The sequence below is a fragment of the Canis aureus genome, chromosome 27 (genome assembly GCF_053574225.1).
Source record: "Canis aureus isolate CA01 chromosome 27, VMU_Caureus_v.1.0, whole genome shotgun sequence".
Taxonomy (NCBI): domain Eukaryota; kingdom Metazoa; phylum Chordata; class Mammalia; order Carnivora; family Canidae; genus Canis; species Canis aureus.
Genome location: NC_135637.1, coordinates 24780660 through 24799314, shown reverse-complemented (window position 1 = coordinate 24799314; position 18655 = coordinate 24780660). Strand labels below are relative to the sequence as shown.

The 18655-nt window shown below is 55.6% G+C and overlaps 1 protein-coding gene across 1 annotated transcript in view; it reads left to right on the top strand.

Annotated features, from left to right (window-relative positions):
- Nucleotides 1-18373, top strand: part of MN1 (MN1 proto-oncogene, transcriptional regulator) — a 47446-nt gene extending 29073 nt beyond the window's left edge. Inside the window, exon 2 of the mRNA XM_077874161.1 lies at nt 15234-18373. Within this exon, the coding sequence (XP_077730287.1) occupies nt 15234-15415 (182 nt within the window). The 3' untranslated portion in view covers nt 15416-18373. The remainder of the gene's footprint in view (nt 1-15233) is intronic.
- Nucleotides 18374-18655: the final 282 nt, after the last annotated feature.

Here is an 18655-nt window from a genome sequence, read left to right as displayed (position 1 = left end):
GAAATACGTTTTGGTGGGAGTCTCTGGTCGTTGATAAACCTGGAAAAGATGGCTCCAGTGGCTCCTTCCGGCCCCCAATTTACCTCCATCTGTGGAACCTTCCATTTAAAAAATGACGGAGCTCACCTTTTCTAAGAAAACTAGTTGACGTGGCAGCCGCTGACATAGGTTGGCACTTGTAGATTATAATTCTACACCAGTGGTGTCCAATAGAACTTTCTACAATGATGGAGGTGTCCTTTCTTCTTTTAAAAAGAAATATTTTATTTATTTGTCCTTGAGAGACACAGAGAGAGAGGCAGAGAGACAGGCAGAGGGAGAAGCAGGCTCCATGCAGGGAGCCCGACGCGGGACTCGATCCCAAGACCCCGGGATCATGCCCTGAGCTGAAGGCAGACACTCAGCCACTGAGCCACCCAGGCGCCCCTTGACGATGGAGATGTCCTGTATCTGCACTGTCTAGTAGTAACCACGAGCCGCAGATGGTTGCTGAACCCTTGCAGTGTGTGTGGCTAGTTGTGAATGAGGGATGGACTTTTAAATTTAAAAAGCCACATGTGGCTGGTGGATGCCATGTTGGGCAGCTCTGCCCTAGACCCGAGATGGGTTATAGGGGCCCCCAAGATCACAGGCTTGTTATATCCCAAGCAGGTCGGGAACTCCAAGTAGGTTGTTGGGTGCAAGCCTGCTGCTTAGCAACAGACGCGCAGTAGAGCACCGCCCCCGGGCAGCCTGAAACCACCTCTGCAAGAGTTTAGCTCAGGTGGATGAGCTGCACACCTGAGGGTAAAGGCTTTTCCCTGTTGTCCCGCTCCCCTCCCTGGGGGCCTGATTCCCCAGGACTCACATCCTGCAGTGTGTGAGGCCTGGCCTGGATCAGCTGCCCTTATCAGATGGCACGAATGCTAGCTTCTCCTCACCCTGTGGCACCCCTGAGGGACTGGCAGGTGCTTCCTGACGCAGAGTGGACAGACGGGGAGGGAAGGCAGGGAGAGAGAGGAATCTTTTTGTTAGTTTTTCTCTCCTCCTCTCTCCCTCTTCTCCTATTTCTGGCATGCAGTAAAAGTAGCAGAGCCTTTGGAAACAGACCTGACCTCATCCTGCCTCGATTGCTCCTTAGCTGTGTGGTGTTGGGCGAGTCACCCATTGCTCTCAACCTGTTTCTGTGTCCTTTAAAGAGGAGAATAACAACCTCTCCTGGTGTAGGTTGCTGGGAGGTCCTGGTGCAGTGATATATGTGGAACTTTTATTTTTATTTTTTTTAAAGATTTTATTTATTTATTCATGAGAAACAGAGAGAGGCAGAGACACAGGCAGAGGGAAAAGCATGCTCCCTCTGGGGAGCCTGATGTGGGACTTGATCCCAGGACCCCGGGACCATGCCCTGAGCCGAAGGCAGATGCTAAACTGCTGAGCCACCCAGACGTCTCATACATGGAACTTTTAGAACAGGATCTGGAATGTGGTCCCCTTTCCTGAAGAAGAAGGAAAAACAGAGACGGTGTGACAGTGTTGGATGGTTATTTTACCAACTCCCATGCTTGGTGTCTGTCAACTTAAAAAGTTCACCTCAGGGTTTGTCTGAGTGGGTTCAGGGGCTCGGGGCCAGCAGGCAGGAGGAGTGGGCTGGGTGGGGGTGTTGTTGGGAATGGAGCCTTCCTGAGTCGTCCTCCTCAGCTGGGAGGAAGATTTCTAGCATTTGTTATCTGACCCCCGCCTTCCCCCAATTTTTCTTCCCATGGAAAAGGCACCTGCATTTTGTGGCTTCCTCACACCCCAGCAGGGCCTCAAATAAATTGGGAGCATTCTAGTGTCCAGACTTGGAAGGAAGTGTGTTGCTGGGTTGGGGTTGTGGGTGTAAGTGCCTATCATTCCTCCACAGCTGGAGAATAGTCTGTGAGGGGGTGTGGTCCCGCTCAGTAAATTTTGGATGGGGTCAGTAGGCCACACTCCTAATGAAGTCTTGTTTCGTTGGCACCAGGAAGCCTTGAAGGATTCCTATTCAGGTCTGTCTGGAGGCCCAGGTGATGTGGTTTCATCTTCCTTATTTTAGTGATTGTTTAGGGTTTGTTCCTGCCCGTTGGAACTGATCAAGTCAGCACATACTGGTTGAGGGCTACCATGCGCCGGGTGCCAGGGCCACAGGAGCGAGTAGGAGAGATGAGGCTCCAGTTTCATGGAACTCATATTCTAGGGGCTGTGGTAGAGAGTAGGACAATTATGAGAGGTCGGGGTTAGGATCAGGTATTATAATACAGTGCCCATTGGAGTTCACTGAGGGCCTTGGAAAGACCTCCTTAAGGAGGAGAGAGATGAGTTGCTTAGATGAAAGAAGAAGTGACAGTGGTCCAGAAAGAGGGGAGAGCGGGCAGGAGTAGTGTTGCCACCACTTGGTGACAGCATACTGCAAACTCTGTTGTCAAAACTTTTTAATTTTAATTTTATTTTTTTTAGATGTTATTTATTTATTCATGAGAGACATACAGAGAGAGGCAGAGACACAGGCAGAGGGAGAAGGAGGCTCCCTGCAGGGAGCTTGATGTGGGACTCGATCCCAGGACCCCAGGATCACGACCTGAGCCGTAGGCAGACCTCAACCACTGAGCTACCCAGGCGTCCCGATTGTCAAACTTTCTGAATGAGGAGAGGATTAATCACTGGCTTAGGCAAGTGGCAAGAATTCTCTGATTTATTCACAGTTCTGCCCGACTTACTCCTCTCTGGCCTCAGTTTCCCCAACTTACAGTATCTGCCAGCCTCGTCTTCCTAGGGCCCAGGTCTGCCTTCCTCAGAAAATCGCAGGGACCAGACGGTGTGACCTCTGCCATGGAAGGAGTGTGGCTCCTGCCTTCCGCTGGGAGCCCACATCCTACCTTCCCAAGCCAACCCCAGAGACTCACTCTGGGCATCAGAAGCCCCAGGAGGGACATGGAGGGCCGAGCCAAATCCCCTCTCCCATCCTCGAGGTACAGCTTAGCCAACAGTTCCCATCAGTCCACAGCATAATTTGGGATGGGAGGTACTTGGGCAGCCTCCTTGGGCCACAGAGTCACAGGCTTGGCTGTAGGGACTCCTGCCACTTACAAAGGCGACGGCAGCCCAGAGAGGGTGAGCAATACACCTGGATCCACGCAGCCAGCTTCTGGCGGAGCTGGGCCCTGGTTTCCCAGAGTTGGGGACGGATGGCCCCACCTGGAGGGACAACAGGTTGGGGTTGTATGTGGCAGGTATGCTTCTCCTCAAAAGCCTAGGCCGGACCTTCCGGAACCCATGGAGGATGGGAGCTGAGGACGCGTGTGCCAGCTGCCGGGCAGTCCTGGGGTCTGTTCCCTGTTGTTTTGATGGGAGTGACCAACCGGCTCCTCCCAAGCCCAGACCAGCTTCCACTGTTCCAGCTGTCTTTCTCCCCTCCAGGCCAGGCAGATGCTGAGGGTGGTTAAGACGATAGATACAGGCTCTGGACTCACACAGACCTGGGTTCGAGTTCTGACTCCACCTTCTCGCTGTGTGACCTTGGCCCTGATACGACTGCTGAGGGAATAAATGAGCTCAGCCAGAGAGAAGACCCCGGGCCTGCCCACCAGCTGCCGCTTTGGCCTGTGTGTCCTGCCTGTCGCTGTCCACTTCGCCCATTATTCCGTCCTTCGTCGAGTGGAGCTGTGACAGGGTTCTCAGAGTCTGTGCAGGGGTGACCTCTGGCAGGGGGGCGGTGGGGGTGGGCACCCATCTCCTCTGGCCTGACGTGGCTGACTTGTTCTGCCTTCAAGAGCCACCTTTCTCTTTTGCTGCATTGTAAACACATCTAAGAAGGATTTTTTAAAAAAAATAACAACCCCATCCTTCTGCCCCCCAACATTGTAATGTTTTATTGATTTTTAAATAGGAAGCCAGAGAGGTTTCCACTGTAGCCTGAGAAGGAAGAACAGGGACACGGTGAATGGGAGGGACATTTCTGATTCCCTAAGGGCCCCTGTGTGAGTCTGTGTGGATCAACAATGTCATTTACACATAAACATGTTCCTAGGGAGCATGTATGGAGCGCCAACTGGGTGCCTGATGGCTCCTTCCTACTTAGACAAGTGACGTCAGCCTCTCTGAGCATCAGGTTCAGGGGCAGCAAACTTTGACTGTAAAGGGCCTGACAGTAAATATTTTAGGTCTGTGGCTTATACGGTCTCCATCAGTTACTCAACTCTGCTGTGTGACATAAAACAGCCACACACTAAATGTAAATATACAAGTGTGACTATGTACCAATAAAACTTTATTGATAAAAACAAACGGTGGGCCGGATTTGACCCTCGGGCTATAGGATGCTGACCTGGCAGGTCCTTCACCTGTGAAAGGGGGCTGGGAGACGAGAAGCTGCCCTCCGGGGCTATGGTGAGGAATTAGTTGAGATGAATGAACGCGTGACAGGTATTAACCCTAATTGTTGTGTGTTATTGTCAGTATCACCCTATTCATTCCCCCAGCAGCCCGGTCAGTAGGTGTATGGTCTCATTTAACACATGGGGAAACTCAGATGCAGAGAGGTAAGGAACTTTCTTTCCCTCAACCCTTCTGCTCGCCATTGGATATCCTGGGGCGTGCGTTTTTGTGCCTTGGTTTCCCTACCTGTATCCTCAGAGAGGATCTGTTGATGTAAATGGACAGGGCACGATGTTCACGTCCATTGAGAGGTGGGGTCCCTTGCAGGGCCCATCAGCTGAGACATGGCAAGCCTGAGCTGGGTTTCTTGGGGAAGCCGCTGGGGAGGAATGGCCCGTCCAGTTAGACCAGCGCTCACTCAGAATACCATTCTCTTCGGGGGTGGGATCGGATCCCCCTACTTGTTTAAAGCTGTGGAACCCAAAGGCCCTTGTCCCCCTGGAATGTGTTTCTAAATCAGGTGTACTGTGCCAAGGCTGGAACGGATGAGGTACAAGCTTCTTATTCATTTTGACAGCTTCCCGATGCCCCTCCCCTGCTCACCAGCCTTCCTTGGCTCCCTTCTGCTCTCAGGAACAAAGCCAAACACTTCCTGGGGCCTCCAGAGGCCTCCGTGACTGACTTCATTTCAACTTTGTAGCCTCCTTCTCCTCCCTCTCCCCCTGGCCCCAAATCAGGGCCCCTGGGCTGGCTCCTTGTTCTTCCCAGTCACAGTAAAGTCTTGGAGCTTGCCTCTTGCTTCTCTCGCTGCCAAGCGTCATATTCATCCTTAAGCCCCACCGCCCCCTTGCATGTCCTCTCCTCTGCAAATTCTGCCCCAGATCCCCACCTGTCCCCTGGGTCTGCAACACAGGGCAGCCTTGCGTGTGGCAGTGACGGCGCACTGTTTTACTCTTACGTGTTTACCGAGTATCTCTCCACCAGGCTGCAAACTCCGGGGTGGAGGTGCAGGCTGGCTGGGAGCCTTGTGTTGGGGTCACCTCTTGGTCCAGCACCCAGCATGCTGGTGGGAGCATCTGCTCAGTTGGGATGCTTTGGCTCATCGCCCTGCTGTTATTGTAGTCTTAAGGGCCCCTTCTTTTTATCTTTTTTAAGGGAGGGAGAGAGAGAGTGGGGGTGAGAGGGGCAGATGCAGAGGGAGATAGAGAATCTTAAGCAGACTCCATGCCCAGTGCAGAGCTGGGCGCGGGGCTCGATCTCACCACCTTGAGATCATGACCTGTGCCGAAGTCAAGAGTTGGCTTAACCACATGAGCCACCCAGGTGCCCCTCGAGATCCCCCTCTTACAGGCTGGCCCCAGGAAGGCTCAGGTTTGGAGAAGCCATTCTGGGAACAGGATATGGAGGGTCACCTGGGTACCAGGCCCCTGGGTACTAGTCCACTGCCCCTGTCTGCAAGGCAGGGATGACCAAACACATTTTTCAGGTGAGGAAATAGAGGCTCAGGGAGTCAGAGTAGCTGATGCGGGGTCCTGCAGCCTGGCGGTGACAGGGTCAGGATTTGACCCCAAGCCTCTAGCGGCAAAGCACACGACTATCCCACAGTGGACCACTCCCCACTCCAGAGCCCTTCCTCGGGGATGCAGAAGTGGTATGGGAAACCGCCTGGGGGAGCAGGCCACCTGCAGTCCCACTGACCCCTCGTGGGACAATCCCAAAGCTCCCTCAGATGGGCGGGCGAGCAGGACACACGTCCCCGAGAACCGCCTCGCAAAGCATCAGACTTTGAAAAGTTACTTTGTACAATCCCGAGTCGTCGCCAGAGCTGGTCTTCCCTTCCGCGGGCTGGAGCAACGAGTTGTACTCCAACAGAGATGTGCGTGTCTCTCTGTCTTATTTTATAAAACAATTATGGAACGACTGACCGCCGCCAAGCAGAGTGCTGGGAGCTCAGTGAGGTGTCTGCCCCGGTGCTAGGTTGTCCCCCATAAACAGGTGGGGATGCTGGGATGCAGAGAGGGCCAGTGTCCTGTCCAGGGCCACCCAGCACAGGGTCTGATGCCACAGGGAATGAATCATGAGCGAGGAGGTGAGGAAACAGAGGGGCGGGAGGAGGATCTCACGTGTAACGATCCCACTAGCAATCCTACACGCGGACAGCGGCTGCCGTGTGGGGTCACCTTTGGTGCTCGCGCTAGCACTGGGCCCTCCCGGTGGCTCTCTCAAAAGCACTTGGACTCTCGGGGCGGTGGCCTCCCGCGCTGGCACCCTTGCCGCACGGCTGTGGGCCCTGTCGGAAGGAAGGGGCAGGCCGACGGGTCGCCCTGCAGCCCCCCCACCCCGGCCTGTCATGTCTCGGCAGCACACAGCTCGGGAGTGGCCCGGGGGGTGCGCGGGGCTGCATCTGTCACAGGTCACTGGCCGTGTGGCCCGAGGCGCCAGGAGAAGGAGCCCGATCGGAGGCTCGGGCTGGGGTGAGGGGCCTGCGCCGGCCGTCCCGCGGGCTCCGGTCCCCCTCTGTCACCCCGTCTCCTCCTCCAGGCCCCGGGAAGGTCCCCGGCTCCGGCCCCCGCCCCCATCGCCGGCGCTCGGCCGCCCGGTCCCCACGATGCCCTTGCTGCTTCGCCTCAGTGGAGCCCTGAGCCAGTTCTCCATCTAAATGACAGCTGCCCTCAGCCAAGTCAACTCCAATTAATTTCCCAAGGCTTCCAGGGGCCTGGCTGAGCCTCGCGGCGGACCCGGCTGCCCCGGCGGCGGGCGCGAGGCCCCTTCCTCACCCTCGTGGGGCCGGGAGGGCGGGCCGCACAGGGTCCCTCCTGATCCCTGGGGGGGGCTTTCTCCCTCCGTGCAAGCTTTGGATCGCCCCCGTGAGATGGGGCTGTCCCTGGAGAAGGCATTGAGCGGGGGCCTCAGATTTTGTCCTGTCACCCTGGGTCATTCTCATCCCATCTGTGAGCATCAGGGCCCTTCCCCAAAAAATGAGCATTGGTTTCAGGGGGAGACAGGGAAGCGAGGGGCAACAGGGTGTGGAGTTGAGGGGGAGAGAGAGAGAGACAACAGAGACATTGAGAAAGAATTGGGGAGGGTGATGACAGAGAGATGGAGAGAGAGAACGAGGGTGGGGGGAGAGGTAGCCTGCCTCTTTGGTCGGGATATTTTACTTTCTCATGTGACTTTGATAAACCCACACCCTCTGGCATCAGGCCAGCCTAGGAGTGCCGCTGGCTAGATGTGTGACTGTAGGTCAGTGATGTCCCCTCTCTGGGCCTCAGTGTTCCCCCCCCCATGAGATGGGCTGGAGTGTCAGATCCTCTCTCTCCCCAGGTGTTGTCAGCCAGTGAGATAGGCTGGGGCCCGGCCCGTAGGGAGCCTGAGGTCAGTGCTCATGCTTAACATCCCAGGGGCTGACAGGAGTAGGGACGGGGCTCCTTTTCCTTTTTCCTTTCCTCATTTGTCACAGTGATACCACTGCTAGAAGTTGTCCTTGAAGGGTGGGGACGCAGGCAGAGGGCTGGGCTGAGGAGGGCTGGTCCCTTGGCCTCTGGGAGGTACCCGGATGGAGTGTCACTCAGGCTGCCAGCTGTCAGCCCTCACTCCGTGATCCCTGGGGCCGTGGGAGCCGGCTCCTGGGGCTTACTTAGGCTAGGGTATCTTAGTGTCCCTCGCTTGGGGAGGGCTCCTGCATTAAATGTAAAATCTAATTTCCCCAAAGGAATGGAAAGAGTCGGGGAGGTTGTATATTTCCCCACCACCAGTTATTTCAGAGAGGACCAAATAGGCCCAGCGAGGGGGAGTGGCTTGCCCAAGGTCACACAGCAAGCGGGTGAAGACCTGGGATGAGCACGTGAGTCATTCTTTAAAATATTTCACAAATCCTGGGGACGGCCTGGCTGGCCCAGTTGGTGGAGCATGCGACTCTTGATCTCAGGGTTGTAGGTTTCAGCTCTGCTTAAAAGATTGCTTAAAAATGAAATATTTAAAAATAAAAAAAATTAAAAACCAAATAAAATACTGAGCAAATCCTCATCAGGTGCCTGCTGTGTGCCAGGGACCAGAGAGACTCTGGGATCCTCAAGGGTGTGTCTCCCCTCAGGGTGCCCAGGCCAGGCTCCTCGGAGGGGTACGGGGAAACAGGCTCAGCGAGTTGAGCTTGCCTCAGGTCGTGGAGCTGGTGAGATGGAGACCAGGGTGGGATTGGAGTCTAGGCTTCTGAGAGCACAGAGCTGGGGCTCCCCCAGAGTGTGGGGAAGGGATGTGTGTGTGGGTCTGGGGTGCTGTTTCCCTGCTTCCTTGGTGGCTCTATAGACCCACTTTGTGTAGCCCACTGTCTGGCTTAGATGTGCTGTTCCCGCCCTGAGCCCGGGGCGGGGCTGAGTCCCCTGTGCACCTCCCTGGAGGGAGGGGACGTGGCCTGGGACCTGATATGGACAGCCAGCTGAGGAGGGGTCTGCTTTGGGGTGGTGGGGCTCTGCAGAAGGATTCCAGTTGGCTGGTGGGGATCATTTCCAGTGGGGTTGGGTCCCCCATGCCCCCAGCGATGGGTTTTTGGAGATGGGCCTTTCAATTGCCTTAAAAATTCTTGTGACTTTGCTTACCGCCCGGCAGGACTCTCCTGTGACTTTTGTCTGCCGTGATAGCTGGTGGCCGTGCCCCTGCCATGATGCGCCAGGCACCATAGAACCTGGTGGGACTCTGCAAGGAGCTGGGTGCTGTCCTGGTTCAGGTTCACGGGGTAGGAAGCTGAGGCCCAGAGAGGGACAGTGATTGGACTTGACCTGCTGGGGAAGTGCCAGTGTCGTCTGACTCCAAAGTCGCCCCCCCCCCATAATGTTTTTCATCTTTTGCAGCTAGCTTATTGTCAAAGGGACCCGAATTCAGGACTCCCCCCTCTGCCAGGGTGACATGTGTCAGTGCTTCCCCGCAGCTAGCTAGGAGGTCACTGGCACTTCATTGCCATTTTGGTGGCTGGGGGCAGGGGTGGCCTCTGTGAGCAGGGAGAGGGGTCACATACCTCAGAGTAGGGGCGTCGGAGGAAGTATGCCACGTGGCTGACAGCCTGGTGGATGGTGGGAGTCAGCAGGAGTGAGGAGGGGAGGGTGTTCTAGGCAGCAGAAGCGTCAGGAGCAGGGGTGTGGAGGCGGGGAGGATCAGGGCCTTGTCGAGAGACTGTGTAGCTGGCTCATGGAGCGGTGAGCCTGGAGGCCCAAGAGCGGGGCAGGCCAGGTTGTACGAAGCTGGGAACTTTATCTTGGGAGCACTGGGGAGCCATGGAAGTTTAAGCAGGGGTGAGGTCTGCTCTGGTTGGTGCTTCAGGAGAGTCACCTGACTCAGGGGGAGAGGGGCTTGGGGGCCAGCGTGGAATCAGAAAGCAGCACGTGGCTGCTGTAGGCGGGAGCAGTGGGGGCCAGGACCAGGGTGGAGGCAGTGGGGCAGGAGAGAAGCAGGTGGATTTTGGAGGCAGCCTCTTCCTTCCCTGGTGCCTGGACTCTGAGTGAGGCCCATGTGAGAGAGAAGAGTGATGTTCGAGGCCTAGAGTGAGTCTGGGTGCCATGGCCTGGCCTTTCTCGGGGGGACGAGGAACAGGAGCTGGGAGACTCAGGGATGTGTCTGGGGGCCTGTAGGACTCCCGGGCCGCAGGCCTGACTCTCCAGGAGGGTGTGACCCCACCCGGTGGCTCCCAGGCCTGCTTCTGCTTCCAGCCTCAATGGCCCAGCCCCCCCCCCCCCCCAGCTGAGTGGCAGCTGTCAGACACCAGCGTCTCCCCCTGCCAGGTCCAAATAAAGGAAAAACCAAAATACACTTCCCTTTGTTGGAATCCGGCGAGGGTGAGTCGGGCGAGAGTCATTTGCTATTGTGCTCAGGGGCCCACACTGCTCCTTACATAAGCTTTGAGTTAAAAATACGCACGGAATTCTAATTTACCTGCTGTGCCTGGGTGCCCCCTCCGCACCCCACCTTGGTGGGCCGGCCCCTGGCACCCGCGGAGACCAAGGGGCTGTCGCCCGGCGGGGCTCCCCTGCTGGCACGGGGCGGTGTTAGCTCCGACTGCGCTGTTGAAGACCAGGAGGGTAACAACCCGAACAGCAGCTAACCGCTTCGGGAGGCTCATCACGTGCTAGACGCTTTACCCGCGTTACCTCGATGGACCCTCCCAGCAGCCTGTGAACGTGGTTCCTATTTTACAGTACAGGTGAACACCTTGCGCAGGCCACAGCCTGGATTAGCAGCCAGGGCCCTTGACCTGGGCGCCAGCTGGAGGCCACCTGACCCCCACGGGCCCCGCGCCTCTGGCCTTCCCTGTGGTGAGCAGGGGGTGGGGGTGGGTGAAGGACTGGAGGTGGCCAGGTGCAGGTCCCCTTCCTGAGGGTTCAAGGACACAGCAGTGCGGTGCTGCCAGGGGCGGGGGTGGCGGCCGCCCCCACCAAGCTCGTGACTCCCGAACACGTGTTTCACCCAAATCAGAACCCAGTCCCAGGGACACTGAGTGCAGAGCAAGGTGGTGATGGGGCCTGTTTCGCTGACTTTAAAAAAGAAAGAACACTCGGCCCCCTCCGTGGGCGGCATCTCCAGAACTGAAATTAAGCACGAGGTGTCCCCCAGGTAGACACATGCATGTCTGTCCCCTTCTCGCTTCACCCCGGTTGTGGCTGGCGATGGGGGCCCCGGGCTGGCCGCACGGGTGTGCGCTCTGGACCGCGGGGCGGGAGCTGCTCTGCGCCAGGCAGCAGGCTAAGCCCTTTACATGGATCATTTCATTTAATCCTCCTAACCGCCTCCAAGACGGCTGGTCCTATTATCTCCCCCATTTTCTAGGGCTGAGGTTCTGGGAGCTGAGGTGATGTTCGCAGAAAGTCCCCGTGCTCCGCAAATGGTAGGCGCTGTCACAGTTGAACCCGGGAAGAGCAGCAGCATCTCGTTTGTTACTCGTGCGGTGGCTTTCCTGGCACGGCCCTGAGGTCCTCTCTCGTCCCTTGCGTGGGATGGACTGTCCCTGTCGTGGGCTGATCCACGCAGGTCTCGCGGTCACCGCGGGGGGAGCAGGAGGCAGCCGGTACCTCCACACTGCGGTGCCAAGCTGGTGGCAGACGTGACCGAGTCGCTGGCGTGCTGTGTGGGTACGGGAGGGGTGCTGGGGACGTGCTGGGGTGCTGGACACGTCAGCCACGACTTGTTCGTGCACATGCAAAAAGCGGGCAGGAGGGGCCGGGCAGCCCCTCTCCGGGCCCTGCCCCTGTGCGTGGGGACTCAGATGGTCTGTCCTGGCCCGTAGGGGAGTGTCCTTCAAAACTGGCCCCAGAGCCCTTCCTTGCAGGGCAGGTGTGACATTGGGTCCCGGGAACCGGAAGCCCCTGTGCTGTCTGCATGGGGTGAGTGGGTGAGGCCCATTCCAGGTGATAGGTTTTGAGTTGCAGACACCCTGCCTCAGGGACTGATCCCCCCACATGCACATTGTCATCGCTTCTTTCTCTCATCTGGTCCCCCCCAAGCTGCTCAGAGATGAGCCTGCCAGGAATCCCTGTCTCCAAGTTGCAGATGGTGTTGAGGGGCAGCTGCCCAGGTCTGGGGGGTACCAGGTTCCCACCTCTGTCTGACATTCTGAGAATCCTGGCCTAAAAGGAGAGGGCCCCCGAGGGCCTCAGTCTTCCCATCTGTCAAATAGGGACGAAGGTCCCTCCACAGCCCACAGGCCCCAAGTGAGTGCCTCCCGTGTGCAGGGAGCCGTGGCAAACAGACAAACCTGCCCTCCCCGCTGCAGCCACAGTCTGACGGGGGAGGCCGGCCACTCACTGGAAAATGTGGCAATCTGCGTCGGTGTCGCTGGTGCACTAGTTCCAGGGTCTCCCCCCAATCCTGGGAGCTCGGCGAGGGATGGTTTTATCTCTGGGTCCTGGCATGGGGGGCCAGCATGCCGCCCTCCCATCCCGGGAGCAGGGACTGAGGGCCTCTCTGGAGCAGGGGCAGGCCCTGACTTGAGGCGGCTTCCATGGGACTGATTTATTCACAGCCGCTCGGCAGCCCCGGGAGGAGCTGCGGTCCTAGGGCGTGTTGGGTCCCCCCAGCTGGAATGAATCTGGCGGGAGGATGAGTTTGGTCATGCTTGGGTTGTCAGGAACTGAAGGGTAATATTCTCTCTTAAAAATATTCCCCGTGGATACCAGGGTCTCTGGCTCATCCCAGGCAGAGGCTGGGGAATCCTGTACCCATCCTCTGTGACGTTGGGCAAACCCCTCACCCTCTCTGAGCCCCAGGTGCCCCTTCTCACCTGAGGAGGAGGGGCACCCAGCTGCTGGGCTTGCGGGGGGATGCAGTGAGATAACACACGGGCATGTTAGCTGTGTGCCTGGCGTGCCCTCATTAAGTCCTCCCCGGGCAAGAAGAGCAGCTGCCTCTGGTGTTGGCACACGGCATGCTCAGGAGTCGTCTATAATTTGGGAATATGGCATCTTGAGGACATTTGGCCCTTTTGGATCAGTCTGGAAACATCACTCAGCAAACCCAGCTCCCAGAAGTGTCCCTAGGCCTCCTCTTTCTGAGCACAGAACTTGGGAAATGCCAACTTTCCTCCCCTCCCTGGCGCTGCAGCCTCAGAGCAAGGGAGCCAGGGGTCAGGAGTTGGGGCCTGGGTCTTGTCTTTCTTTAGCTGTGCAAACTTTGGCAAGGGGCCTCGGTTTCCTGTCCATAAGATGGACACAGCGTTGTGCGTCTGCTCCGTGAGATAATGCCGTAAAGTGAAGTAAGGAACCCTTCTTAGAATCCTCTCTGTGGCAGGTGTTCCGCTTCCCCAATCCGGATCTCACAATGCTTGGAACAAGATTCCTTCTGGGGAGATTAGGGAGTGGGGTGTCACTGGGAACAAGGCAAGCCTGGGCTCAAGAGCAGCAATGTGGGGGCTGAATCTGAGGCCCCTAGCTTCCTGGGGTACCTTCTCCCCGGGAGGCCCTGGGTGTGGCACTAGCAGCATCCCAGCGCCACCGCTGCTAACCGGCTTTGAAACCTCAGCTTTCCCTTCCGTGCAATGGGAGCACAGACTCCAGTCTCTTAGGCAGGAACGTGCCTACCTGGCCAGTCCCAAGGAGGGGACGAGGCTTGGGGGGGGGGTCTCTAAATAAATGGCTGCAAGGACCCCTCGCCTCTTGACCTCTCCGGAGACTAATGACAGCGCCCACAGCCCCGTTGGGGGATCTCTCTGTATGCCAGGCTATTATAAGGCCCGGGGGAGAGGACGTCACCCCCACTTTAGCAACGAGGAACTGAAGCTCAGAGCGAGGGCAAGTGGCAGACCCCGTGCCACGCAATGGTGGGCCTGGGATTGGGATTCAAGCTCCGTGGGGTCTGTGACTCCAGAATGACCGGTGTGACGCTGTCTCCTGGCTTCACTGTCCACTCCAGGAGGAGGACGAAGGGGGCACCTGCCGTACTTCCCGCTGGATCTGCAGGGCTAGAGCCCCTCCTGGCACGTAGTAGGGACTCACCTAGTAGGGCTTATTCATTGGGTGACTGAGGGAAGAAGCAAGGGAGAGAATCTCCGCCCCCCGCCCCAGCTGCTCTGGGCACACAGGTCCTCAGCCGGGTGTCCCTGGGGCTCCAGGGTGGGAGCTGCGTTAGTCACACGGCCTGGCCCATCCTTCAGGAGGATTTTCTCTGCAGGCGGTGGCTCAGCTCCCCGGGGGGGGGGGGGGGACGAGGCCTCCCCCTTCATCCCAGAGGGAGGGATGGGCGGGGAACTCCTGCCTGGCACCTGGCCCTGCTGAGGAGGGCGGGCCGGTCATGGAGTTCAGTATCTGGGTGTGCTCCCTCAGCCGGAGCTGGGCCCCCACCCCCAATGCCAGCTTTTCTCACTTCTTTGGAGTTAGAAACTGACCTTAGGTCCATGTTCAAGCCCAGCTCTGCCCCTTCCTGGGTGTGTGACCTTGGGCAGGTCACCTCTCCTCTCTTGAGTCAGGCTCCAAAAAGGAGGAAGGATGAGAATACTCATGGACATAGAGTAGGTCTGAGAACAGAACCATTGGTCACTTGGCAGCAATAAACTAGCAGCCCCCTGAAATGTCTCTGCCATTCCTTTCCTGCCTCAGAACTCCCAGCTCTTACTCTCTTTGAGTGTACTTCATACTAAGGTGTGAGTGGCTGCCAGACTTCCTTTCCCCTCAAGTCTAACTCAGACATCACTGTGATCTTTGGGGTTTCTGGTGCTGTGAGCAGGAAATGGAAAGGATTTTCATTGAGGGTATAGAGGAGGAAAGGAACTCCCTCACCCCCATCACCGAAAGTCCCTTGGTAAAGCAGCTGGAAATGGGCAAAGGGCACTGGTCTGGTTGGGGGGTCTGGGCTCCTTATCGTTATTGAGTAGTGTGGTACTGTTTTAGGAAGTTCCCAGCACATAATAGGCCTCTAGCAAATGTCTGTCCAGAGGATGACAAGAGGATGGGCTGTGCCCTACACCCAGACACTCCTCCCCTCTGCCCTTCAATTACATCTGGCAAACTCCTACATATGCTTCAATGCCCAGTTTAGATGCCCCTCCTCCAGGAAGCCTTCCCAACTTATTTCACATCCAGGCAATCTTTTGGGAGCTCTAGTCCATCAGAGAGATGGGCCAACCCGGCCCAATTCTCCCATTTCCTGAGGGGGGAGAACCTGACATGTGAGCTGGGGCCCTACCCTTGGCTGAGGTCTCACAGCCACATCAGAGGCAACGGCAGGGGGATTTGAACCGAAGTATCTAGATCTCCACAGACCGTCTTCGGGCATGAAAAGAGGGCGTGGACGGCGCCTCCGTTCCCCTGCCTCTCCCACTCCGCCCCCTTAGGGCCTCCACGGGGCTGAGCCTGCTGCTAACTAATCTCTTCCTTTTTTCTCCACAGCCCACGACCTCCCTGCAAATAAGGCCTCAGCCACCCAGCCGGGCAGCCACTTGCAGTGCCTGTCTGTCCACTGCACAGACGACGTGGGCGACGCCAAGGCCCGAGCCTCCGTGCCCACCTGGCGGTCCCTGCACTCCGACATTTCCAACAGATTCGGGACATTCGTGGCCGCCCTAACTTGAATTGACAAGAACGCCCCTCCCCCACCAGGCCCTTTCCTCCCCTCTCCCCCCTTCCCCCTCCCTCTCCCCCCACCCCTGCCCTGAACCCCTCCTCCCCCTGACCCCCACCCTCCTGGTAATTTGAAAGGGCCACTATTGCTGAGTGGATGATTTTTTTTCTAGGTTGGTACCTGCTTAGTGGCATATGGACCGGAAAGGGTTAATTTAAAGGGAAAAAAAAAAAACCTCAAAAAATTTTTTTAAAAAAGAAAACTCGTCTGCCACAGTATGTTACCAGTGTTAACCCTTTTGCAGTTAGCAAACTTTTGCTTCAGCCTTTTTCCTGCTAGATAATTCCCGTTTTTCTGTAACCTTGGCATACGTTTTTTTTTTTTTAGATGACCTCTTTCCTTGTTTTATTTTCATGCTGCTGTATGTCCAAGCATTGTTATTTCGTAATAAGACAAGAGTTACTTTCTTTTTTTATTCTCTTTTATTTTCATTCCTCTGCCCCTTCCCCCCGTCTTTTTTTTTTTTTTTTCCCTCTCTCCTTTTTTGCTTTGTTCACTGCTTATTAAAATGGAAATCCTGGAGAATAGTAGTTCTGGAATATTGCCGGGTGAAAGTCAAATTGTCATCACGATATTATATATTGACACCCAACTGTCATCAAGTCAGGCAGGAGCCAAACAACTAATGCCCCCCTTAGGTATTTCGCCTGGGATTTTGTTTTGTCTGTTCCCTGAGAAAATAGAGAGAGATATATTTTCGTTCCTGCAAACACACGCTCAGCCTTCAGCTCCGTTCTGTCTTCTGCTGGAAGCTGTCCTCTCTGCAATGGAGGTGATGACGTGTCCAGCCCGCTCAGTGGGAAGGAGTCAGAATGTTCGACAGTGGTGTTTTCTCTCCTTTTCTGGGCCTCTGTGCAAACGCCCAGGCTCTGAATTTTCACGCTATGCTAAGCAGCCCTGGTGTGCGTGGGGGATGGTGCCCTTCCAGCTTGCAGAGGCTCTGGGGGGCTCCTGGCTCCTGCCCTGCTGCAGCCGGGCTGGCTGGGTCTTGGGTGCCCAGGTTGGGGGAGGATCAACTCTCAGCCCTTGACCTTTGCCCACAGCTGTTCCAGCCAGGCCTCACGGGAGGAAGGAGGTGGGACAGCGTGTATGTACCCAGCCTCTCCCATTCTGTCCCCGCTTCCCATCTATTTCCACCCCTGCCCCAGCCCTGCACCATCCAACCTGGGCAACCGACCCAGCCCCCCATCCCTGGAAGGGCTCTTGCCAGCACTTTTCCCAGGGGCTCATTCAGTGAAGGAGCCCCCAGGCCCAGCCTGCGGAGCCCCCCTTCTCTGAACCTGGGTATATTTCCTTGCAGGCTCCCGGTCAGGGGGTGCGGTGGGCACTGGAAGGAAACAATGGACAGAACCAAGGACTTTTGACTCCTCTGCCTTTTTTCTGAAACCCAGAAAACCCCCCACCCACCTTTTGATTTAATCTCACCTTGTTGCAAAACCAGAGCCGTGTCCCAAGCATCTCGCCAAGGAATGACCTCTTAGCAGAGATGGGGGGCGGCAGGACCCCGTCGAGAACCTGGCTTGGCAGGCCTTGGAAGCCCAGGGTCGGCGGGGCGGGCACCTTGAGGGCTGTGGACGCCTCCAAAAGGCTTGTATGACTCGGGTGGGGGGTCCTGAGGGGCACACAGATTCCAGGGTGGATCAGACAAGTGACAGTGACGGACAGCCCTTCACCCAAATCAATAACTCCCCCATTTACTTCTATTTTTGTTAAATTGCAAGTCTTGCACCCCCTCCCCGCTGTCCCCAGGTCCCGAGAGTTTCTAGACCTATTTTTCTTTTTCTTTCTTTGTTTCTTTTCTTTTCTTTCCTTTTCTTTCTTTTCTTTTCTTTTCTTTTCTTTTCTTTTCTTTTCTTTTCTTTCTTTTCTTTTTCTTTCTTTTTTTTTTTTTTTTTTTTGCAAGTGATCTGAAGGCTTTGGATTCACCATACAACACCCACATTGTTTATTTCAAAGAACTTTTCAGCAAAGGGGGAAGAGTGTCCTGAAAAATCTCGCTCTTTCCCCTCCCTCTTCTTTCCTGCGGGGGCCCTTTTGGCTCGGGTCCGAGACTGGACAGTCCTTGCTCGGGGCCCGGCCCAGGCCTCCGGCCCCCAGAAGGCAGGCGAAGCAGGTGGTGCGAATTGGTCCGCAGTGAGAAGGTGTGAACGGACTCGGTCCCCAAGTTCTGCCACCAGAGGAAAGAAAAAGAAAATGGTCCCTCCTGCCACGGGCTGCAGGAGAATCAGCCATATAGTCTGAGCGAAAGCCCACGCCCCCCTCTGACTCCACAATGTACAGCTGTTTGAGAGCTTTATCACTTTATTTTTTAAACAGGAATGATTTCTCCTTAATTGCTTAAGGCCGGGGAGCCAAGCGTCTTGACTTCTGTCTTTGACTTTCCCTGCGTTGAGTTCATTAGCACCTGGCCATCAGCTCGAGGTCCTAGCATCGTCGGAAACCCCTGAAGTTTGAAACTTTCTCGCTCCCCACGACCCTAGAATGGAACAGCTTTAAAAATAGCCTTAAGCAAAAGGATGTTATTTCATTAAATTTGGTTTAATGGAAAGAATAAAGGCAAATTAAAAACACACCCAACTCACGAGACTCCAAACACTGGTAATCGGTACTGCATAGCAAACTTTTTTGGGAAAGAAAACGAAAACGTTATTGCACATGTAAAATATGAAATCTTAACTCTGCTGTGTGTTAGGCAATCCTGTAATCTTTTTTGACTCTTAAAAGAAATTCATTTCTGAAATGCTTGGTTGGAAGACTGTGACAATAGCTCATGAAATTGAGTGTTATTTTTTTCTTTCTTTTTTAAAAAAATATGTAAAGTGCAGTCTTCTGTATTCATGCATATTGTATATACCTGTATATGTTTTCCTGAGCAGCTAAATAACAATAAATATGACGTTAATGGTGACTGTGGTACATTTGTGGGTGGGGCTTGCTTTATTTTTTTCCCACCCCCCTCTTTTTCCATAGGTCTGTTCGGAATCCCACGGGGCAGCGGGGAGATGGGAGTGCAGGTCTGGAGGCTGTACTTTGCATGTGTGTGCACCTGCACCTATGTGTATTGATGCTGTTCTAAGTTGGGTCATCTCAGAGTTTCTCATCCTGGACGCTACTGACATTTGGGCTGGATAGTCCTTTCTGGTGGAGTCTGTCCCCTATACTGTAGGGTGTTAGCACCCCTTCCCTTCCC